Source organism: Osmerus mordax, chromosome 5, assembly GCF_038355195.1.
Source record: "Osmerus mordax isolate fOsmMor3 chromosome 5, fOsmMor3.pri, whole genome shotgun sequence".
In the NCBI taxonomy this organism is placed as follows: Eukaryota; Metazoa; Chordata; class Actinopteri; order Osmeriformes; family Osmeridae; genus Osmerus; species Osmerus mordax.
In genome coordinates this window covers 13085055-13106045 of record NC_090054.1, presented here as the reverse complement: position 1 = coordinate 13106045, position 20991 = coordinate 13085055, and the positions used below count along the sequence as shown (strand labels likewise).

At 46.6% G+C, this 20991-nt stretch overlaps 2 protein-coding genes across 4 annotated transcripts; one reads left to right on the top strand and one right to left on the bottom strand.

Moving 5' to 3' along the window:
* Positions 1-493: 493 nt before the first annotated feature.
* On the top strand, positions 494-2257 carry gins1 (GINS complex subunit 1 (Psf1 homolog)). 2 transcript variants are annotated; one of them, XM_067235623.1, is made up of 7 exons: positions 494-703; positions 830-894; positions 1122-1220; positions 1414-1504; positions 1592-1708; positions 1835-1909; positions 2058-2257. In XM_067235623.1, the coding sequence occupies exons 1-7, from the start codon at positions 629-631 to the stop codon at positions 2124-2126; spliced, it is 591 nt and encodes a 196-aa protein (XP_067091724.1). In that variant the 5' UTR covers positions 494-628; the 3' UTR covers positions 2127-2257. The 2 variants fall into 2 exon arrangements, with proteins under 2 accessions (XP_067091724.1, XP_067091725.1); XM_067235624.1 differs by having other exon boundaries at positions 518-703; positions 1616-1708.
* Positions 2258-2459: 202 nt separating this feature from the next.
* Positions 2460-20887, bottom strand: ninl (ninein-like). Of its 2 annotated transcripts, XM_067235620.1 has the most exons (27): positions 20705-20887; positions 20349-20445; positions 18819-19018; positions 15419-15485; positions 14650-14840; positions 14391-14546; positions 13135-13302; positions 11910-12046; positions 11291-11431; positions 10845-11019; positions 10283-10393; positions 10073-10162; positions 9514-9655; positions 9208-9276; positions 9009-9133; positions 8531-8895; positions 6707-8236; positions 6076-6180; positions 5904-5973; positions 5470-5754; positions 5200-5313; positions 4954-5100; positions 4655-4804; positions 4307-4420; positions 3899-4108; positions 3664-3777; positions 2460-3448 (listed from the first exon to the last, which is right to left on the bottom strand). In XM_067235620.1, exons 1-27 carry the CDS (start codon positions 20885-20887, stop codon positions 3257-3259), a joined length of 5448 nt encoding a protein of 1815 aa, XP_067091721.1. In that variant the 3' UTR covers positions 2460-3256. The 2 variants fall into 2 exon arrangements, with proteins under 2 accessions (XP_067091721.1, XP_067091720.1); XM_067235619.1 differs by lacking the exon at positions 6707-8236.
* Positions 20888-20991: the final 104 nt, after the last annotated feature.

The window sequence follows — 20991 nt, the reverse complement described above, 5'->3', positions numbered from 1 at the left end:
GGCCTATTTGTCGATGTGATAAATAACTTGGTGTCAAACTAATATTATTACTGACATCATGATACATTAACATATAGCTTCAATTAATATTCAAAAGAGTTCTGTCAGTGAGAAAGTCTAAACTAGCTTCAGGAGAATCTAGTTTAGATTATGATGGGATATTGATGAACTCTGACACTTTATTGGATAAGAGCGTCTGCTAAAATGCTAAAATGACTAAATGTATTGGCATCTTAACAATAATCGTCTTCTGACACTATGTCAATTGTTTTTAGGATTATGTTGGATCCTAACATTATACTGACTATATATTCCTTTCCCCTTCCTGAATCCAACATAAAATTAATAATTTCTGGGCAAGAAATTTTACTTTTCGCATTCAAAAAATAAAAAGTTTATTTAGTTTCTTGACCTTTATTTTGAATTATTTTTAAAGACATCAACCGGAACTCAGACGTTGGCTTCACTCTAAAACGAAAACAAACCGTCACGTGACGTAAATCTGGCGCGAAAAAGACTCGCGGTCAAATGAAACTGAGAGCGTAAGACTAGCTTTAAGACTTACAAGGTGTAAAGTAAACATTCAATTATTTTATGTGACATCTTATGCACACATTTGGTGAGAAAAATGTTCTGTGAAAAAGCGATTGAGCTCATTAGAGAACTGCAAAGGATGGGTGATGGTCAATTGCCAGCGTTTAACGTAAGTTGCAAGCTAGCTAGTTTACTGACTACACATTCAGGGTGTCTCTGAGGCAGAGCAGATCATCGTTGTTTTCCAGCATTGTGACCACTGTCGTCTAACCAATTCCATTATTGCCACTGTCAGGAAGATGGTATTAGGCAAGTACTGGAGGAGATGAAAGCTTTGTATGAGCAGAATCAAAGTGATGTGTAAGTGACTTTGACATTATACTTGGTTGTCATTCCCGAAAAGTATGCTTACTCTGATAGTGTAATATCAGACGCATAATCATAATAATAAGCATAGTCACCGTCATACTAGTCGACGGTGACTATGTTCATATTAGTGGTTGAATCTAACTTAATCAAGTAATAAGTATGAGACAGTTTCCACGTATTTGTATTTTTATACTGATGAATAATATGTTATCTCAAAGTAATGAAGCCAAGTCTGAGGGCCGGAGTGAGCTGATTCCAACGATCAAGTTTCGTCATTGTTGTCTGCTAAGAAATCAACGCTGCATTGCTGCTTACCTGTGAGTATTACAGTTGACATTATATTAGTATAAACATCTATCCAATGTAGTCCACTATTATATAGTACTGTAAAGTCTGCTAAATGACTAAATGTAAAGCATATGAGTAGACGTACGTGTTTCCTTATAGTTTTCCTACTATCCAGCAAATGTGTAGATTGTTAATATATTGTCATTAATTCCTCTGATATAGCTATGACAGACTGCTTCGGATCAGGGCCTTGAGGTGGGAGTATGGAAGCGTGCTGCCCACAAATATTCGCTTCCACTTGTGTGCAGAAGAGGTAAGAATGTTTAACATAAGGACTGGCATTGCTTTCAGCACTTTGTTTACACTCCTGATATTACATTGCTTTCGGTCCAACATGTAGTTGGAGTGGTTCAACCAATACAAGAAGTCCTTGGCCACCTTTATGAGGTCTCTTGGAGGAGAGGAAGGACTGGACATAACGCAGGACGTGAAACCCCCTAAGAGTCTGTACATAGAGGTAAGATAACCAATCAGCCCTACCATCACAACCCAGATTGTAAACCACATGGGAAATGTTGGAGTCTTGCCCTCTAAACAACATATATAATAGTTTGCCAAGTGAATGTCAACTTCTCTCTCAAAGGTGCGCTGTTTGAAAGATCATGGCGAGTTTGAAATTGACGACGGGACCATAATACTTTTGAAGAAAAACAGTCAGGTACGTTGAGACCGCTCATGCGATGTGATGTCATGTGATCGCTGTCACATTATTTGGATTTCCTGATATATGGTGTTTACCTGTGAAAAGTGCAACCTTTTGAAAGGTTATAAGGTGTGATGTTGTTGTCTCGCCTCTCGTTCCTCAGCACTTTTTGCCACGTTGGAAGTGTGAGCAGCTGATTCGTCAGGGAGTCTTGGAGCATGTGATGTCATGAATGACCAACCCTTAGTTACTGTAACTGTGTGTCCACTTGTTTTGAGTCCACTAAACATGCACAATATTTATAAAATATGCTTTGAAACAAGACAGACTTCATGTATGGTTGGGGGACATTTATTACTTGGTCAGCTTGTTTTTACAATGATTGTGTAGTGCAGGACAATTCCAGGTTACGTTATGTCTCTTTACAATAACTACAGTTGGAGCACCATCTTGTAATTGTGTTCTCAAATAATTTAGGAATCAAACTGTTGACTGTACAGCAGTGCAATACGATTGAAAAATGTGCAGATTTACAAAAAGGTGTTTATCAAAACTTTACATCTAATAAATACTGTGCTTTTGGTTGAGTTTTATATTTAAAAGATTGTAACAAACACCTCAATAAAAAGTGATTTCCCTTGAAGTGTGAGCTATTCAATCATGTCTCAGCCTTTCACATATAGTACCACTCACCTCATACAGTCTCAGACCTCGCATAAGTATAGCACCTCGAAGTTTGGTGATAAACCTGGAATGTTATTTTTACACAATCTGGTCATTCACTGATTAACTCTGAAGTAACTACAGTAACGATTCTGGAGGATGGTCACAATGAACCATGGTTAACTCAAAACACAAATGTACCCTTGCCTAATGTTTTTCTGCTATTGTCTATACATGCAAGTTGGGCTGCAATTAACAAAGTACATACAGTATCTTAGAACCGTTGAAATCAGTTGTGGTTGGGAATAAAAAAGGTAAAATGTCTTTCAAAGACCAAATAAAATACTTAAGACTGACCTTCATTAATAAGGGCCTCATATTGTTGACCTCAATATAATGGTAATAGAAAAATATACCTATACACATAAAACAAAACCACATGTATAATACCCTGGTGGCTTACACATCAGATGTTATTTTTCCACTGCTCTACAGGTACACCCGTGCTTGGTATGTGCATTCACATCAGCCGCCTTAATGGAGATGGGCGTTAGGCGAGATGTTGTTGATACTGAGCAATGATGGTTCACTGGGACTATCATCCAATACTGAGCCAGGTAAGAGGAGAGGGACGGTGTTTCACAGTGGTCAAAGTCTTTGGGGAAGTTGGCCGGTCCTCAGCAGCAGGAGGGCACGTTCCTATGCCGTGAGGGAGGCGGGAGCAATCTTACGAAGGAGTTTGTTCAGGGAGTTGATCTTCTCCTCCAACAAAAAGTTATTTTTCTCGGCACCCTTCTGTCGTTGCTCCGTGACCTGGAGCGCTTTCATCAGTTGGGAGTTTTCAACATATAAATCCTTAAGCAAGAGGTCTGACTTAGCATTTTTTGCCAGCTGTGGAAAAATAAATGTACAGCAGATAAGAGTATGAACCATCTAAGCTCTGGAGTCAGTTGTCAACACAGTAATTAACTGTTTAATATGAATTTTAAACTGACAGTACTTCAAATACATATGGAAAAAGCATTTCATTTCTGTGAAAAGGGTACCAATGAGTTCTGCTTTCTATTTGCTAAGTAAAGAAGGATAGCACTATGTTGTTCACTGACCTGATCCTTGAGCTGGATCACTTTCTCCTGCAGCATCATGCGGACACTCCTCAGCTTGGTCTCCACCTCTTCCATACGCTCCTGCATGTTCTCCATCACCTTCTCATAGCGCTCCTGCACACGGGCAAAGAGCATTGAGATGAAACTTCTTTCAGTCCCCCCAAAAAGTGAATGACGGTGTACCCTAAAAAGCCAACCCGGCGCTGACTGAGTTCCTTGAACGTGAGGTGACTACCTGCTGCAGGCCCAGCTGGGCACTGGCCTGCTTGGCTTGTGTGCGGATGGTCTCCGCCAGCTGCTGCCGCCGGCCCTGCTCCTCGGCCAGCTGAGCCTGGAGGTGTGCCAGCTGCTCCCTGGACCCAGCGCCCGCCTGCTCCCTCAGTTGCTGCAACTCCCTGGCGTGGTGGGCCTGGGCCAGGCTCAAGGCTGAGTCAGCTCTGAATGCCTGCACAGAAACATCCAGTGGGGTCATGGGTAAAACGTCTGAGGGTTTGAGAATGCTCAATGGATTCATTCATTCGTCGATTTAAGTTCCCAAGTGAACCCGGTTGCTCAGTGTGACCCAAGGTAATCCAAGGTGCTCGGTTTGGTAAAGCTAGCTAGTGAAGCGTATGGATTTGCCCATTGGGTGTTCATTGTTCACCTGGTCTTGAACCTCCACCCTGGCTGCCTCCAGCTGTTCCTGGTGGTTTTTGAGGGTTAGGTAGTCCTCCGTCAGCCTCTGAAGATCCACATCCTGGGTCTGCAGCTCAGCCACCTGCAGGAAGCAGACCACACTCAACCTCCATCCCATCAACATGACTATGAGGATCTACTGCCGGTTGGATCCATGCATTTGATTCATTTAGCATTTTATCCAAAACATGGTACAATGGAGGATTTGAACCCTGGGACCTCTTGATCTATACCTACTGAGCAATACCCATCCCATCAACGGTACATCCATAGCCATGGGCACAGGTCAAGCAGTTGTCTCCTCTACCAGCCTCACCCTGTGGAGCAGCTCCTGGTTCTGGAGATGCACGTGCTTGAGCTCCCCATGGAGGGCCAGGGTGGCCTCCTCCTCGTGCCGTTTCTGAGACAGCCGCAGCTCGTCCTTCTCCCGGCTCAACCTCGCCATGCCGGCTTCTAGCTCCTCCACCTGGGGGTCGTCGAGGTGGGATTCCAGGGAACAGGTGTTGGATGAGTAAAAGTGTGACTACTCAACAATCGCTCGAATTAATCCTCGTTTTATGATGATGTACATTGCTGATATTTGAGCCGTGACACATCAGTGGTGCAACACGGTACCTTGTCCTGGGCTCTCTGCAGCGTCTTCTGGTGGTTTATCAGTTCCTGGCTGTGGCTGTTCTTCTCCTGACTGACAGCGTGGAGCTGGGAGCGGAGAAGCTCTGTCTGGGAGTCCAGAGAACTTAGAGATTCTTGGAGCTTCTCAACCTGTCCGTAAAAACATGATCCACATTCAGCAACCAGGAACATGGGACACAGTTCTGAACATAGTTTTGATGTCGCCCATCAAAGACGGTTGGTCTTGACCTTCAGGTTCCTCTCCTCAGCCTCCCTCAACAGCTTCTCCTTGTCCTTCTCTAGCCACTGGTACTTCAGGTTCAGACTGGTCAGCTCCGATTCCACCTCCGATAAACGCTTGAGCTACCGAATGATACAAGAACCAATGAACATTTCCCTCAGATATGAGATTCCCCACACCTCAAACCCATTTTTTTAACTGAAAAAATTAAACTCACACCAAAAAGGGTTAAATACATTGTTGACATTAAAATACCCCAACGCAGAAGGGAACCACACCTTTTCCTTGGCCGTGGCCAGCTCCCTCTCCAGCAGTTCCTTGTCGTGCTGCCAGCCTGCCTGCAGGTGGAGCCTCTCCCTCTCCTGCTGGGTGGAGGTCTCCTGGAGCTGCTTCGCCGAGGCCGCCCCCTCCTCCTGCTGCCGGGACACCTGCGCCAGGCGCTCCGTCAGCATCTGCACCGCCCCCTGGTCGGCACGGAGACGGGAGCTCAGCTCGGCGTTCTCGCTGCTCAGCTGCAGGTTGCGGCCGCTCAGGTCCAGGACCTCCTCGCGGTACTTGGTGTTCTGGGATGGGGAACATGATTCAGGCGTGTCATTCGACGTGGGTTGGCGGGGTAAGTGTCGTGGTCTCGTGAATCCCAATTTCGGATGGTTGAAGATGAAAGGGTTGAGCCCAGTGAATGATGGTGGAGTGGATCCTGTCACCCACTGACCTCTTTGTGCAGTCGCTCTTCTTCTTCTCTGCTCTTCTCATGTTGCCGCTCCATTTCATCCAGTTTCTGTCTGATATGAGAAAAGGAGATACAGGATTTAAAGAGGATAACATCCACTGCAATTTACCTTCTAGAGTTTGTCTGTAGGTGGTAGTAAAACAGACTGGTTTACTTCTTTTTGTTGATCCCCTCCTCGAGTCTCTGGATATCTTGTTGCAACATGACAAGTCTGTCCTTCAGTGCAGTATTCTCAGTATTGACCTCATCCAACTGAGTCCTGGAAATCAGGGATTAGGAACTGAGGATTGATGAAATGTGCTACAATACCGTAAAACACCATAAATGTGCATGAATACACAGAACAAAATATTCAGTTGAACTAATCATTTGAAGTGAAACAGAGCAATCAACATAACTGACACAAACATGACCATAACAATGCGGTTATTCATCCAATAGATCATCTATAATCATGCACTTAGGTGAAGATCATTCAGTTAGAGATGAAGTAAAATGTTAGTGCATTCCACGTGGTTAACGTTATAGGGTTTGATGTCGAAGCACAGCCTGCAACGTAGATGTGGTAAAAAAATACGCATTTGATGATCATTCCAGGAGTTAATCAGAGAGACACTACCAGTGGATAAAGTGATTGTTTCTTTTAGATGAGAAGTGCTGGTTGCAATTAGTCATTCAAATCACGCCCTTGTGCTTAGGGCGCGAACACGCCACAACCAAGGCAGGTGGAAGTTAGTCGTCGATGGATGGTTTGATTTCCGGCAGCTGGGCTGAGCGCCACAAACCTGAGTTGACTGGGTGGGCCCATCACCATCTCCAGAGCAATGACCAGTCCCTCCATCTCTACTAGCTGCTCCTTCATCCTTCCCTTCTCCCACTCAAAGGCCTCCTTCGCACCCTGCAGCTCTGCCTGGGAGTCCAAGAGGGCTTGCTGCAGCTGGTCGGAGCCGTCGTCAGCCTGTTCCCGGACGGAATCCGGCTCTCTGTCCCCGGCCTCCGACTGTGCGGTCAAACGTTGGACATCGCCATGCTTTTTGGATAAGGCCTCAGCCATCTCCAGCAACTCTGTTATCCGCTTGTTCTCAATCTGAAGGTGATCCTCGTGTGTGGTTTTGGCTTCGAGCTGGGTTCTAAGTTCTGACACATGGTCGTTTGCGTCTTCCTGTCGGGATGCGAGGTGTTGGATGTGGCTTCTGAGTTTTGACGTCTCCACCTCCATCTCTACTATCTGGGAGGAAAGCTGGTCTGCCAGCCGGATGTAGTTTGTATTCTCCTGGGTAAGATAATCGCTTTCCTCCCGTTCTTTGTCCAAGGACAACTGGATGTCTGTGACTTTGGTCTGTTCCAGCCTTAAAGCCCCCTGGAGACTCATCACTGCCTTTTTACATTCTTCCAACTCTTTAGTGACACTGTCAAGATTCAGCTGTAAGTGGTCAACAGCCATTGCCTGTTCTTTCAGGTCCTGTATTAACTTGGCCCTGTCTGTCCTTAGGGATTCTAGTTCAGAAGTCTGCTTTAGGTGACTGGCAACTTTATTTTTGAGTGCCACCTGTGCGCTCTCCAACTCCCCTCTGAGGGAATCTATGCTTTGTTCTTTGGCCCTGAGCTGGGCTTGCTGTTGGACAAAGGCGTTGGACAGACGACTGCAATTCCCAGCAATGACCTCCTTGTCCTGGCGAAGAATCTCCGATTCAGACTGGAAAGTGTCCCGCTCCTCTTTTAACTGCGCCATCCGAGCGAGGAGCTTCTCCTCCCTCTCCCTGACCCCCCACAGCTCCTCCTCAACCGAGCGCTTCTCACATGTCAGTACATCCACCAGGGCCTCTGAAGACTTCAGGCCATCCGCTCCATCCTCGACGTGCGCCGACACGACCTGCAGCTTAGCCTCGAGCTCGGAGCACTTCGCACACCAGTCTTCCAGCTCCGCCTCCAACCGGCCGCAATGCCTTCGACACTGACCCAAGCTGGCCTCCAACCGGTCGTTTCGCACGTGGCCGTCTTCCTTCGCGGCAAGCTCCGCCCGCAAGCTGGACGCGAGCTCCTCGAGCCTCCGGACCTCCTCCCGGTGCTCCTCTTCCAGCCTGGTCCTCTCCAGGGTCAATCGCCCGCAGGCGTCCGCCCGCTCCCGGCCCGCTTTCTCCACGCTGGCCAGCGTTTCCGCGCGGTGCTCCTGCTCTCGTTGCTGCAGCTGGGCCTCCCAAGCGCCCCGCTGCTCCTGCAGGCGCTGCCGCTCACAGTGCAGCTGGCGCAGGAGGCCGCGCTGGGCCTCGCCGTGACGCCGCTTCGTCTGACATGCGCGGCGCTCCAGCTCCTCCCTGAGCACACGGCACAGACGCTAACGGCCAACCGCGCACGCATACAACTTGGGGCTAAATTAGCCGCGACGGCTACATGGCTAGGTCCTATCTGCCTGCACACCATTGGTGTGGGATGGTGGGATGAGTCCAGGGTGTTATGGGAGTTAAAAGGGAAAAGCTGTAGGGACTCGTGCAAAAATTACATGTGGATAAAGAATTATAACATATTTTAACAAACACAGGGGAGGGGCTTACCAACACTGATGTCATTTTTTTCCCCCCTCCAAATTTCAAGGAATGGACAACACGTACCTAACGAGCAGCACTTCCTGGTCCATCTTAAGCTTCAGCTCTGCCTCCAGATGGTCTTTCTCTGAGGTGAGCCTCTGGACCAAGTTGCTGATCTCTCTGGCGTAGTTCTGCTCCAGTTCAGCCTGCTCCCTCTGGGCCCTCCGTTCCTGGTCCGGCCCCCAGCCCGGCCCCCAGCCTCCGGCGCTGCTCTGCAGCTGGGCCTGCATCTTCTCCACGGCCTCCTTGAGCTTCTTCACCTGCTCCTCGGCGTGGGCCTTCTGCTCCTCCAGCTCGCTGATCTCCACCTTGAAGCCCTGGGAGATGTCCTTGCGCTCCACCTCCATGTTCCTCCTCATGAGCTCCAGGTTGCGCTCGTAAAAGTTCACCTGCGGAAAGAGGAGGTTACTGCGGTTGAATAGGGATGTGTTTACGTTTCATTATTTGTTTACGTTTCATTAACCTGAGCGTAACCAATTCTTAGTTTTTGCTGTCTCCATACCTTGGTCTCCAGCTCTATCTTCAGGTCCTGAACCTCCTGACTGTGTCTCTCCTTGAGTTGCTCCATGGCGAGCTCTGTCTCTATACTCACAACAGGGCCAGGCAGACTCTCCAGAGAACCTAGGCCTGAGAACACACACAGTCAGAGACCAAACGACTTTACAATGACAGAAAAAAAGTCTGGGATTTAAAATTCTTACCATTCTTGTTGGCCACTTGTAGTGTTTTCCTCGCAAGGGGTGATGTGCCTCTCTTCATGTCAGGGTCATCTAGAAACACAGTGGATAAATGGCGGTAGAAACCAGAGTGAAACTGAGAAACTAGAGAATGACTACATGTTCAAATTGGGAATGTGTGAAAGAGGGCGTGGACATCTGCTGGGGAAAGGGGGGGGGGGGGGGGAGGAGGAAGAAACAACTTTGATTTTGTCTTAATATTGGTGAGTGTACAGCACATAAACATCTACATATCATGAGATTGACAACGTTTTTGTTTAGTATTTTTACCCGAGTCTGACTCAGTGGTTAGAGAATGTTGGCTGGCCCAGGTGGATGTGTTGTCCCTCGCTCGCCTGGATCTCTTTCCTGTCCCCTGGCTCTTCAACATCTCCAGCTCTGAGTTCAACTCGTCATTCCTGTCTCGCAGCTCCTATGACACACACAACTAAACCTGTCATTTAGGAGGAGTGGTGATGTTACACAACCAAAACACATGACTCCACTCTCCCACAAAAGGCACTGCAGACCTACTGACTGAGCAACACCCTTGCTCACAGTCTATGAAGATGCAGAGGCACATCAAACCACACGGCACCCCTAAAAATAAAACCCTTGCTCACCTTGACTTTCTACTCTCCCAGAACAGGACGCATTTGGATCAAAATCAGAGTGTGGATCAAATTCAACCGCAAATTTACCACAGATGGCCACACAGTTCTTTGCTTCACACTGGTGATTTACCACAGATAGCTAAACAGGCGACTGGAAAAGTGAATTGCTTCTCAGAACATTTAAGTATATACACATAGGCCTCAAATATCTACAATACAGCTACAGGCACCCTTACCCGGCACTGCTGTTCGTACTCCTTAATGATCTCAGTGAAGCGCTCCTCCTGGTTCAGCAGCCCACTGCTGTTTGGATCCAGGCTCCCAAACTGTCAATCAGCCACAACAGGAAGCCATTATCAATAATTCAGCCCTTGCTAAACAACAAAAGCTCCCTAGCCAAGGTGTGAGTTACCACAGGGTGATATCCCTCCCCTCCTGTGCCTCACCTTGTCCTGTAGGAGCTGGTCCAGATCTCTCTGCAGTCTGGAGACGGTGGTCTCAGCCTCACTTAGCTTCTCCTTCAGAAGGCTCACCTCCTCCTCCAATCGGCTGTTCTCCTGAAAAGAAGAAGACAATATTTTACTACTTTGAGTCAAACAGGAATAGAAATAAGAACTTAAGAAATATATTGTGGGGAATGTGATGTACTGTCTGTTAGGTCTCAGGTGGTGGTATGTCTTTGTGAGTGTGTGTGTGCGCACATGTGTGCGTGTGACCAGTGCAAGTGAGAAGGTGCCTGGATATAGAATGTCATTGGTCTAGAGGTGGGTGTGAGGAACCTAAAACTAAATCACATGGGATCTAATCTAATACTCTAATTTAAACTCCTCTAAAGCAGAGGAGGGAGATAAATACCAGGGTGAACAAGGGTAACGTTGATATAAGAAAGACACCCAGAACATAAACCACGTTTACCATTTATATTTCCCATGAATAAAGATATCAAAACTCTCAAAAGTGCAAGAAGGTTAAATGTAGAGTCGTTTAACATGTGTGTGGGCCAGTAACCTGAGTGGCATTGAAGGTTTCCTCCTGCTGACTGGTTTCCTGTGCCCTCAGGGCCTCCAATTCCTCTCGCAGTTTGGTCCTCTCATGCTCCACCTGCTGCAGCAGGACTTCGCTCTCCTGCTCCGATTCGCTGCGCAGGGCAGTGAGCCTATCGCGGAACTCCTGCTCTAAACCCCTGCCAATAAGAGAAGGCTCAGAATAGATGGCTCCGAAACCACTTCCTAATGCCGTAACGCTCTGTACGACGGGACTGCGGTTTTTGGAGATCAGCACATAGTATTTGTGCCTGATAGATGGTTGACAATTCGGATCTAATGGCATGGACAAATGTAGCCTAACTGGTGTGTACCGTTGACAATACTTTTCGCATGCGTGACGCGAAAATGCATCCATCTTTCGAATAAGTCACGTGCACGCCTACACACGGCGGTGCGAGCGGGCCTTACTTGATCTTGTTTTCATTCAGCGACTCCATGCTGGCATGCCTGTCGTCCACCTCTCTCACCAGCTGGAGGTTCCTCCTGTCAGCCCACTCCAGGTCGGCCTTCACCTTGTCCCTCTCCCGACACGCCTGGTCTGCCAGGACCCTGGGAACGCGCAACAAACTCACGGTTAGGCGTGAAGCCCGGCAGAACACACACTATGTACCACCCTCTTCGCTGGCTGGAGAGAACCTTATAATTAAATTGAATACATAAGGTTATCAGCTATATATCTCTATAATATAATGGGTAGCCATTTACAAAACCACAAACCTGTCCTTGTTACAATGAAAAACGACAAAAACACCAAAAACCATCACCTCTAGATGGAGACATAGTAAAAGATGTCAACTAAGAAATGGGTTATGTCAACATAATTCACTCTGTGCTGTGCATCACTGTGTGTCCACCATTGATTAACCCTATGGCACTGCCAAACCATGAAATCAATCAGGAGGCTGACGCCAATGACCTGGTCTCAGTTTCTGGTCATTGGACATAAACGGAAATGAACAGAGGAGGGAAATCGATGCACGAAGGGCTGTTCCTCCGTCACCTCTACGGGGGTGCAGAAAGAACCTACTGGAGGAACTGGATCTCGTTCTTGTAGGAGATGAGGGCAGCCTGGTGGATGCCATTGCCGCTGACCAGCAGCTCATTGTCCAGGGCCAGAGTTAGCTCAGCCAGACTGACCCGTTCCTCCAAAGGGAAGTCCAGCGTCTAGACGGGACACACAAGCAGACATATTGGACTGATGCACCCGCCGTCTGGTTGTTAGTGCAGAACGAGGTAGGATTTGGTTTTAGGGGACCAGCACCATTAGAACTGGGTCAGATAAACATGGTTCAGGAACGGTGTAACCGCTCAGGTAATGTGATGATACGGTTCCTCAAGTCTGCGTACACGTTTGGTGTCCAGGATACTACACAGGGATTCCAGATGAATGTGTGTTTATTCAGGTCATGGTTCACGTGCATGTATCACAAGCCCAGTTACAGTATGTATCCAGCACTGTCATTAAAATGTGTACTTTAAGTTACAGAATTATGCTAGTTCAAATATCCCTGTTGATGTATCCAACTCAGAGGGCATATACAAAGCTTGACATAACAATACCTTTACCCCAGAACCCTCACATTCAACTTTCATATTCCAGGCCAAAAGTAAGAGAGAAAATAAACACATTTATTCCTTGAATAAAGACATAGTTTTTCAAGTGGTTTATGTAATACGCATTTAAGATTCTGTTAGCACATACGTGTATTGTAAACAAGACTGCATCTCCGGAATATGTTGCACTTCAAGACATGATGCTGTTTTTGTTGCACTGTACTATGTAATATTGTAGCTGAGACAATATTGTTGCATTGTGCCTGGTAAAAGTACAGATTGTTCCTTGGCTCTAAGCACCAAAATACTGTTAGAAAGAAGCACTTCTGATCCTACATGTTCTGCTCTATGTTCTGTATGCCCAATTTGTGTTGCTTTGGATAAATACTTCTGCAAAATTAATCAAATGTAAAATGTATGTGAGGAAAAAGCTGTGTCTTAAGTCACACCATTTCAATGACCAAATAAAAGTCATAAAGGCAACATTTCAAGAGCATTTGTGGAAAGAAGTATTAACAATGTTAGAGGTTGTTTGTATCCATGACAGCAGGACCCACCCTAAATAAACCTCACAAGAGAAAGTTCTAGCACAAAACGATCATAATCAGTGGTTCAGAACCCAACACAGGTTTCCTTTCATGAGCTTATCTAACAGCAGAGCTCAGACCGCGCCACTGGCTAACCATCGTGGTACTGACCTGGAGAATGTCCTTGCTGTTCCGGATCCCTTCCTCGGTCCAGAGAGCGATGACCCGCTCCGGGCTGGTGCAGCCCGACCCGTCATCCAGCCGGCTCAGCAGCCGCTGCCCCACGGTGGCGGAGAGGAGCGAAGGAGAGGTGGAGCGCACTGCCCGCTCCTCGAAGGCCTGGGACAACATGGAGGTATGTTGAAGTATGAGAGAGAGAGAGCTGGAACGGTAGCTACTCCGCCAGAGTCCTGTACCCACAGTCCAGACAACTGTAATGCCACTTCACAGCTGGGTCTAACTGGCAAACAAAGAAGTCCTTGAGGCTGGAGAGGGTTTGTACTGTCTCGCTAAAAACACCTCTTCCAGTCCAGGCAACCTCCCCACTCAGGAATAGCTTAGGCTTCGGTCTGCATTGTGTACTACAAGGCGACCACAGACAAAGGCGCTTCAATGGTACGAATCAAATGATTTCACGCGCCACTAACGAACACCCTTTTTTGGTGTCGTAACCCCCTAATCTGGCTTAGCCTACTTTCAATGCCCATGTGCTCACAACATGTATTCCACAGAAACCAGTTTCGAACATGGAGGGCGCATTTAGGTCCTGAAAAGCCCCAAGACACGCAATGGTGTCAAAGAGCTGCTCCATTCCTCCACCAAAGCGGTTCCTAAAAAAGGATGTAATCACCTGCCCAAAGCTGGGTCTACAGGACCGTAGGTTTTCCTTCACAGCCCATGTCAACAGACCACAGCCAGATATCAGGCCCGAGCGACAGTACATTATCTTCAAGCTCTGGCGTTTTGTCTTGGCGTTCGGACAGCCATTCAGCAAGAGAATGCTGAAAGGTGGAGCTAAGCCCCGCCCACAGTCATCGATTACTTGATTGGCAGCTGCTTGGAGTGCCCTAATTGACCAATGAGTACAAATGGAGCTTTACTTATTTTTGGGATCTGGCAGCAAGACGTTCTTCTCCGCTACGTGGTGTCAGTGTTGACAGACGTGTTCTTGTGCATCAATGTTTGCGTACATGCCAACTAACATGTCAAATATCCCATTTCTTTTCAAACTAAATAGGATGAACGGGTCGATGGATTGCCTTCGGTGTGCTCCATACAAATCGATAGCATGCAGACATGCCCTAAAAAGGCATGTGAGCATCTGGATGTCTGAATGCCCCCCCCCCCCCCCCCCCCCTTATTTGCTTGCAAATGTGTGTGTGTGTTTATACACAAGCCCAGTGTTTGTGCGCGTGCATGTCTCTGACCTGTAGAAGTGAACGCTGGGTGTTGGGGCGTAGGGGAGTGGAGGATGAAGTAGTACCAGGGACTCCCCCCTCCCTGAGAAGGCCCTTCTGGAACTCTCTGAGACTGACCCTCCCATCCAGGTCAGTGTCTAGCCTCCTGAAGAGAACATCCAGCTCCTGCAGAGGGTGACAACAGGCACGCGTTACAACACCAGCCTCACCCAGAATCCTGGCATCAAAGACTCAAAAGTCATGGGCCACAGGTTGAAATGGTCCAGACCTCGGACTGCAGCTCTTGTAGACCCAGGTGGTCACACACCAGGGACAGCTCCTCCTTGTTCAGAAAGCCCCCTGCTCCCACCCCCAGCTCCTCCAGCATCCCCTTCAGCTGGCTGTCAGCCGTCTCCAGCCGGGGCCCTGGGGAGCGGAGCAGGCAGTCTGAGCTGTCCTGCTTCCATCGCTTCTGCTGGCCTGAGAGAGACACACCAACAGCGACAAATATCAGGATAGCCCTGTACAGAGCGTACTGTTGGAAGGTCTACCTGGAAGGTTGCTGCTAAATGTTCATCCAAAGTCGTACGTCATTGGATATGTAGACAGTTGTAATAATAACGGTGAACTGTGTTTCTGAGTTCATCTAACCTACCGTCCAGTTTGCAAAGGTTTAAAAAGTCCCATATTCAAATTCTTGGGTTTGATTGGCGTCTTCAAACTACAACCTCCTTGCTTCAAATCCTCTTATACACATACTATGGGATCCACATGCTATGGGATAGACTAAACAAGATGAAGCATGTGATGTGTTGAGCCTAGTACCTCTGCTTAATACACCCGTTCTGAAGATAGTTTACCCAGACCAGCACCAACCAGGAACCAGAGGTCTCCTTACCAAACACCTCTGTCATTTTACATTACATTTACATTACATTTATTCATTTAGCAGACGCTTTTATCCAAAGCGACTTCCAAGAGAGAGCTTTACAAAGTGCATAGGTCACTGATCATAACAGTCAAACAAAATCGCCACATCTCTCAAAAACAAACCATACCTTGTGCTTCAAAGCTTTGGTGGATGGGTTCCTTATGACTTCCAGTTTCCTCGTCCGATTTGAGACTCTGCAAGTGAGACATTGATGATAGTCATGGATCAGAGTGAAGCTTATCTCGGATGCTAATACACAGACAATGCCATACAAGTCAATTTTTGGAGTCTATGTTCCTAGCCATCTAAAAACCGGTTTGCGCTGAGGTTTGTTATGAGAATGTGTGTGTGTGTGTGTGATGCTTGAAGCATATGTGTGAATGCGCCTGCAAGCATGAAACGGTGAGAGCACTGAACAAGTACGGTATTAGCATGGTGCGATATCAACAGCACAATGAATTTACCATTGGGAATTCCTACCCGCCAACGTTACTTCTGCTGCACTGAACAAGAACAAGCAGCAGATTGTGGTTGCAGACTCTGGTGCAGACCAGTCCTCCCCAGCAACATATGGTGCCTCACGCTAAAGGGCTTAGAGGGTCTCCTTCGTGTGTGTGTGTGTGTGTGAGAGAGAGTTTGTGTGTGTGTGTTTGAGTGTACGAGACCCTAACTAACTGTATCCTATGATTCATAACAATCCATTATAAGAGGCAATGTTTAACTATGGCTAACCTTTAACCAGTTCTCTTGGCTACTCCAGTTCTTTCCACAAACCTCACCAAAGGGTGATTGAATTTTAGTCATCTAATAGTATCCTTCCCAAGCTTTAGAGCATGTTCCTGGTAATTATTTTAAACGATGATTAATTCATTATTCATCAAAGCTACTCCCTGTAATTACGGCACATGATATTCAACCGAATACAAAACGCTATAGTATACTAACAAATCTTTACGTTTCATATTCTGCGGTCATCTTGCCTTTCTCTGTCTTTCTGTTGTGTTTCAGCGCCAACCAGTGGTAGAATAAGGCAAGCACCAAAGCAGTTGCTGGCTTTAAACACAGAACTGCAGTTTATATAATAGAAAATCCTCCAGTTATCTCTCCAAAGTTAGCTCAGCAGTCGAATTAGATATCTTTAACTGTAAGGGGAACACGCAGGCATCCAGGCAAAATGCATTTTGGTCTATGCATTTTGACTTCCTACTGTATCATTTCGATCAATCACATGAGATGGGTCTTAGAATGGTACATGGAATAGGTATTGATTTCATGCTCACATCACGGTATGAATCAATGTGGGCATCGCCCCAGGCCCCAGACTCTCATCAGAACACAGGCCGCTCATTCACGGGACAAGCTACCATCCATATCCATCCGCTTTAAATATTGAACACCGTTACGTAAGGACCAACGGAAAGGTTCTTTACATGCGAACACCGTGTCGGTCTCAGTATTTGTCCACCCATATCTCTTTGTCTCTCTGTCTCTGTCTCTCTGTCTCTCTCTCTATTTGTCTCTCTGTCTCTCTATTTGTCTCTCTGTCTCTGTGTCCATCTGCCAGGGTTTGGTTGTCGTGGTTGCCACTTTGGGGCTGGAGGGCAGCACTGTGTCCCGTCCTACACTGACCAGCAGCTTAGAAAATGTAAACAAACCATGGAGCAACACAAGATGGAGGATTCTGGGGTGGTCGACTGAAGGGACTCATAATCCTCTCGACAACCTGCCAAGGGATTTACCGTTCCAAAGTAATCAATGTAAGCTGGAGGGTCAGCATTTGATGGATGAAAAATGACAGCTACTCTCAAGCTGACACGTTCTGTGTGGAAAACGATCATGCTAAAGTATATATAAGAATTGGTGCTGAATGAAGCCTAGTCTGTGCATGGGGCACCATACCATCATCCCTGCACTGAGAGAGCTCTCTTCGAGGCGTTTGACCTTTGACACGCGTTATGACTCGAGGGTTATGATCTCTAAATAAATCATACGAAGTGATGTAAAAGGGGAGATAAGTTCCTGTGAAATATTCAACGGCATGCGATTCAATTATTTACACAACAACAGGCAGCTAACAAAATACAGCCAGGATACTTCCACAGCAGTATGTTTCAGACCAATACGATTTGAAAACGAAGAACCAAAAAAATAGGCCCATGTTGACTTTCGTCTATCTAATCACAATGGTCAGCTACATCTACAGTGCATGTCTGTATATAAGTTTGTGTTAACCAACACTATGATGGGGAGGCTGCCGTTCTCCCTCTGTCCTCTAGCAGCAATCCACGCAGGATTAAAGCCTTCTTATGTAATGTGCCTGCTGGAAATGTTAACTATTTAGAAGAGATTATTGGTCGAAAGCTTAATGAGAAACATGGTGTGGGAATCTGAGAGACAAAATGAGAGACACTTGGAGAAATGCGGACAGAGAAAGAGAGATGGGTTGAAAGAGAGAGGTAGGGAGAGAGAGAGAAGGACAGAGAGGGAGAGAGAAGGACAGAGAGAGAGAGAGAAGGACAGAGAGAGAGAGAGAGAGAGAGAGAGAGAGAGAGAGAGAGAGAGAGAGAGGGGAGGGGAGGGGAGGGGAGGGGAGGGGAGGGGGAGAGAGAAACAGAGGGGGAGAGGGGACAAGATGTAACATCCGAAGTGATCCGAGATGCGAAGAGGTTACATAAAAAGCTTTAAATATTTCACAGGTCGGGATTCTAAAACAAGGACAGTGTTGTTTAGAAGCAAGCAGCAGTGCATAGCCGTCCGTCATGTATAGCTTCGTATCATATTAGTATATTCGGATCAATATCCCTAATACTTAGCAATTAGCAGAGATAAGCATTGCCAGCTTCCCAAAATACTGTAGAAATCAATATCAACACGAAAGGATTCCAGTCATTCTTCCAACCCTCTCTGAACGTGGGCTGCTAAGAGAGCGGAGGGAGAAAAAGGGGGGAAGGGGGAGAAAAAGAGACAGAGAGAGGCAACGAGAAAGAAAGAAAGCGAGAGAGTGCATGCATCTTTGATCCCCAGCCAAAGCCAACACAGAGGGGTGGTGCAGGGTGGGGGCCAGCCATGAGGTCTGCCAGTAGCACATTCCTCATAATCCCACTTCCTGAATGTGGAGCGGAGCCGGCCCCTAAAACCGCTCCAACCTCTCTGAGACCCAGCTCCCTTGCTCAGGTATTCAATGGTCTGGAAAGCACTACACTGCTGGAAACATTCAAATGTAAGGAAGCCAACAAATTGCAGGACATTGAGACACTTGATACGGGCGTCACCCAGAACTAGCACAATGAAAGTCATTCATGGGGTACACGTGTGAGAAATAGAGGTGGACGAGATGGGGATTTCTCAGCCCATTTAGGCTTGGACTAGCTGGTGCACACTACACTCGGCAGAGCCCAGTGCCCAGGCAGAGGAGGCGAAAGTCAGCAATCTTCGTGTCGGTTTCTCAGATTACAACGTAGGGCCCAGCATATATAAACACAGCAGGAAGGAAATGGAGAAGGAGGGAGGGAGGAGCGCCGCCTTACCTCCACGCTCTCCAGGGAAGTGGAGCGCCGCAGTTTGGCCCTCCTAACACCGGCTGGGGACGAATCTGTTTGCTCGGCCCTGAAGGTAGGCGACTCCTCCGAGTCCGCCGTCAGCTCTGCTTCGGGCCTATCGGGTCGGGACCTGCGGCCATAGCGCTTGGTTCCCTTCACAAACTTGGGCTTCACCTCCTCTGGGATGACTAGAGCGACCGGAAGAAGGAGAGGACAAAAAGTATAATTGGCAAAGAAAGAAAGGAATGCTGTGGTTTTATGGTCTGCTCTGACTTTTCAGCTCTATCATTGTTAGTTATACAGTGAGCACAATTGCAAATATAGCCTACTCTGTCTGCTGTAGTATGGCGAATGAGCTACAGCCAGGACTCTGAGACAGTGTCATTTAGATCCCTGTCATACAAATTTGTGGCTGAACATGCCCTTTAAAAATGGGCCATATATGAATTCTGGTCTGCAGGGCCCAGCAGCTAACTTGCCACACACATTCTAGAACAATCCCAGGGAGAAGAAAGGACACTGCCCTCCTTGATTCAACTAGTTCACAAAACTTCACATTCACTTAACTAAAGACCTAGCTAAATGAAAGGACACCACATCCCCTGGAGCTAGACCAGACCCACTTAACAATATGAGGTCAAATCTTCTCCTTGAGGGACACATTACATTGAGGGTTAAACGGTGCCTTCACTGATAGATGCCTCAACACAGTATCCCAAAGGTAACATCAGCTCAATGTATTTAGGAATGTATTATTTGAGTGTAACCATTAGCTGATGCTTAAGGTTATGATTAGGACAGGTAAAAGGACCTTCAGAATATGTGGATCAACACAGAGAAGGATCTTCATAAAGTTCTAAACTGAATGATGCCAATATTTCTTTTCAGAACCAAATCAAATTTACGATTCCAATTGAGAATACGTGTACTGTAGCAATTAGCGTGGGCAACACTTTGATTCAAATTTTTAGCAAACACAGGGATTTTCAAGCTGATTTGGAAGTCACGTGTCAGCAAGCCAATTTTAGTATAGTAATTAACGCCATTTTCATAATGGTATTGCTAAATCTCAAGATGCCCACACCACAAAGGATAAAATATGACACAAAACTCCACAGACAAAGATTAAACAAGTTTGGATGATTTCCTAATGCCCTTGGAAGAAATCAGCCTGTTGGGTCTCCACCATAAACCTACAGTAGTCTAAGCAATATCTCCAATATTGACATTTTTGTCAAGGCTGATAGAAATTGCCTTGAGGATCCCTGTTATCTTGCAAGACAGACTCTTATCCATGGTGACACATTGTTTACATAAAGCACTCATCTTATCCACATCTTGTCCCCATCATAGGAGCACAAGGACAATAAACAGAACTTGCAGATTTCAATGCACGTACAACCCACTGATAAGCCCCCATGTTAACAAATCTACTTGCACAACGGCATGGCCAACAATTTTTGGAACGAAGACCAATCATTTATGAATTACTTTAACACTCAGTGAAAGTTGTTTTACCTGGCTCTAGGTAGCTACTCTCTTCCTCGGAGGTGCTGAAGTCTAGAGAGCGCGACAGCACTGCTACAAAACCCTCTTTAAACTCCTCAAAGTTAATCTGCAAAAGGAGACAGTTATTTAGTTGTGTCAGCCGCTATCAGAGACATCGACAATTGAGCAATCAGAGACTCTTCTAAAGAGAAAGAACAACATCCTTTTTTTCATGCTGCAATTGTAGTTGCTGGGAATTCAAAAGAGCTGTTGGAAAAGTATTCTAGACATCTAGTCAACACCTATTCAATTAATTCAATTACATCATATAGCACTATCTAAAAGCTATTTGTGTCACATATTACAGTAGCACAATAACTCAATACCCGTGCACAATGGTGCGGTCCAAGCAGAGTGTCCAGCAGTATAGGAAGGTGAGCGTCCAGGTGCAGTTTATGGCAGAGGACAGTCAGGTCTTCCTTGTCCAGGTAGCCAGTGCCTGTGGTATCACAGCCGTCAAACTCCTCCTTCAGCTGGGCCACATAGCGGTTCTGCTCCTCCTCATCCATCCCACAACATATTGCATTGACTCCAGCTGTTGAAAAGACAGTGGTTTGTGAGACCTCCAGCGCTCAGAGAAGGAGCAAAACAGTGCATGGTTCAGCCTATGGCC

Bases quoted from the DNA above. Each gene is read 5' to 3' on its own strand.
- gins1 (XM_067235623.1), top strand. From the start codon at position 629: ATGTTCTGTGAAAAAGCGATTGAGCTCATTAGAGAACTGCAAAGGATG. The intron at 704-829 runs GTAAGTTGCAAG...TGCCACTGTCAG, and splicing joins GTCAATTGCCAGCGTTTAAC to GAAGATGGTATTAGGCAAGT. The intron at 895-1,121 runs GTAAGTGACTTT...GTTATCTCAAAG, and splicing joins GAGCAGAATCAAAGTGATGT to TAATGAAGCCAAGTCTGAGG.
- ninl (XM_067235620.1), bottom strand. From the start codon at position 20,887: ATGGATGAGGAGGAGCAGAACCGCTATGTGGCCCAGCTGAAGGAGGAG. The intron at 6,181-6,706 runs GTTTGTGGCGCT...CCTGATTTCCAG, and splicing joins GGCCCACCCAGTCAACTCAG to GACTCAGTTGGATGAGGTCA. The intron at 5,974-6,075 runs GTAAACCAGTCT...TTCTCATATCAG, and splicing joins GAGGGGATCAACAAAAAGAA to ACAGAAACTGGATGAAATGG.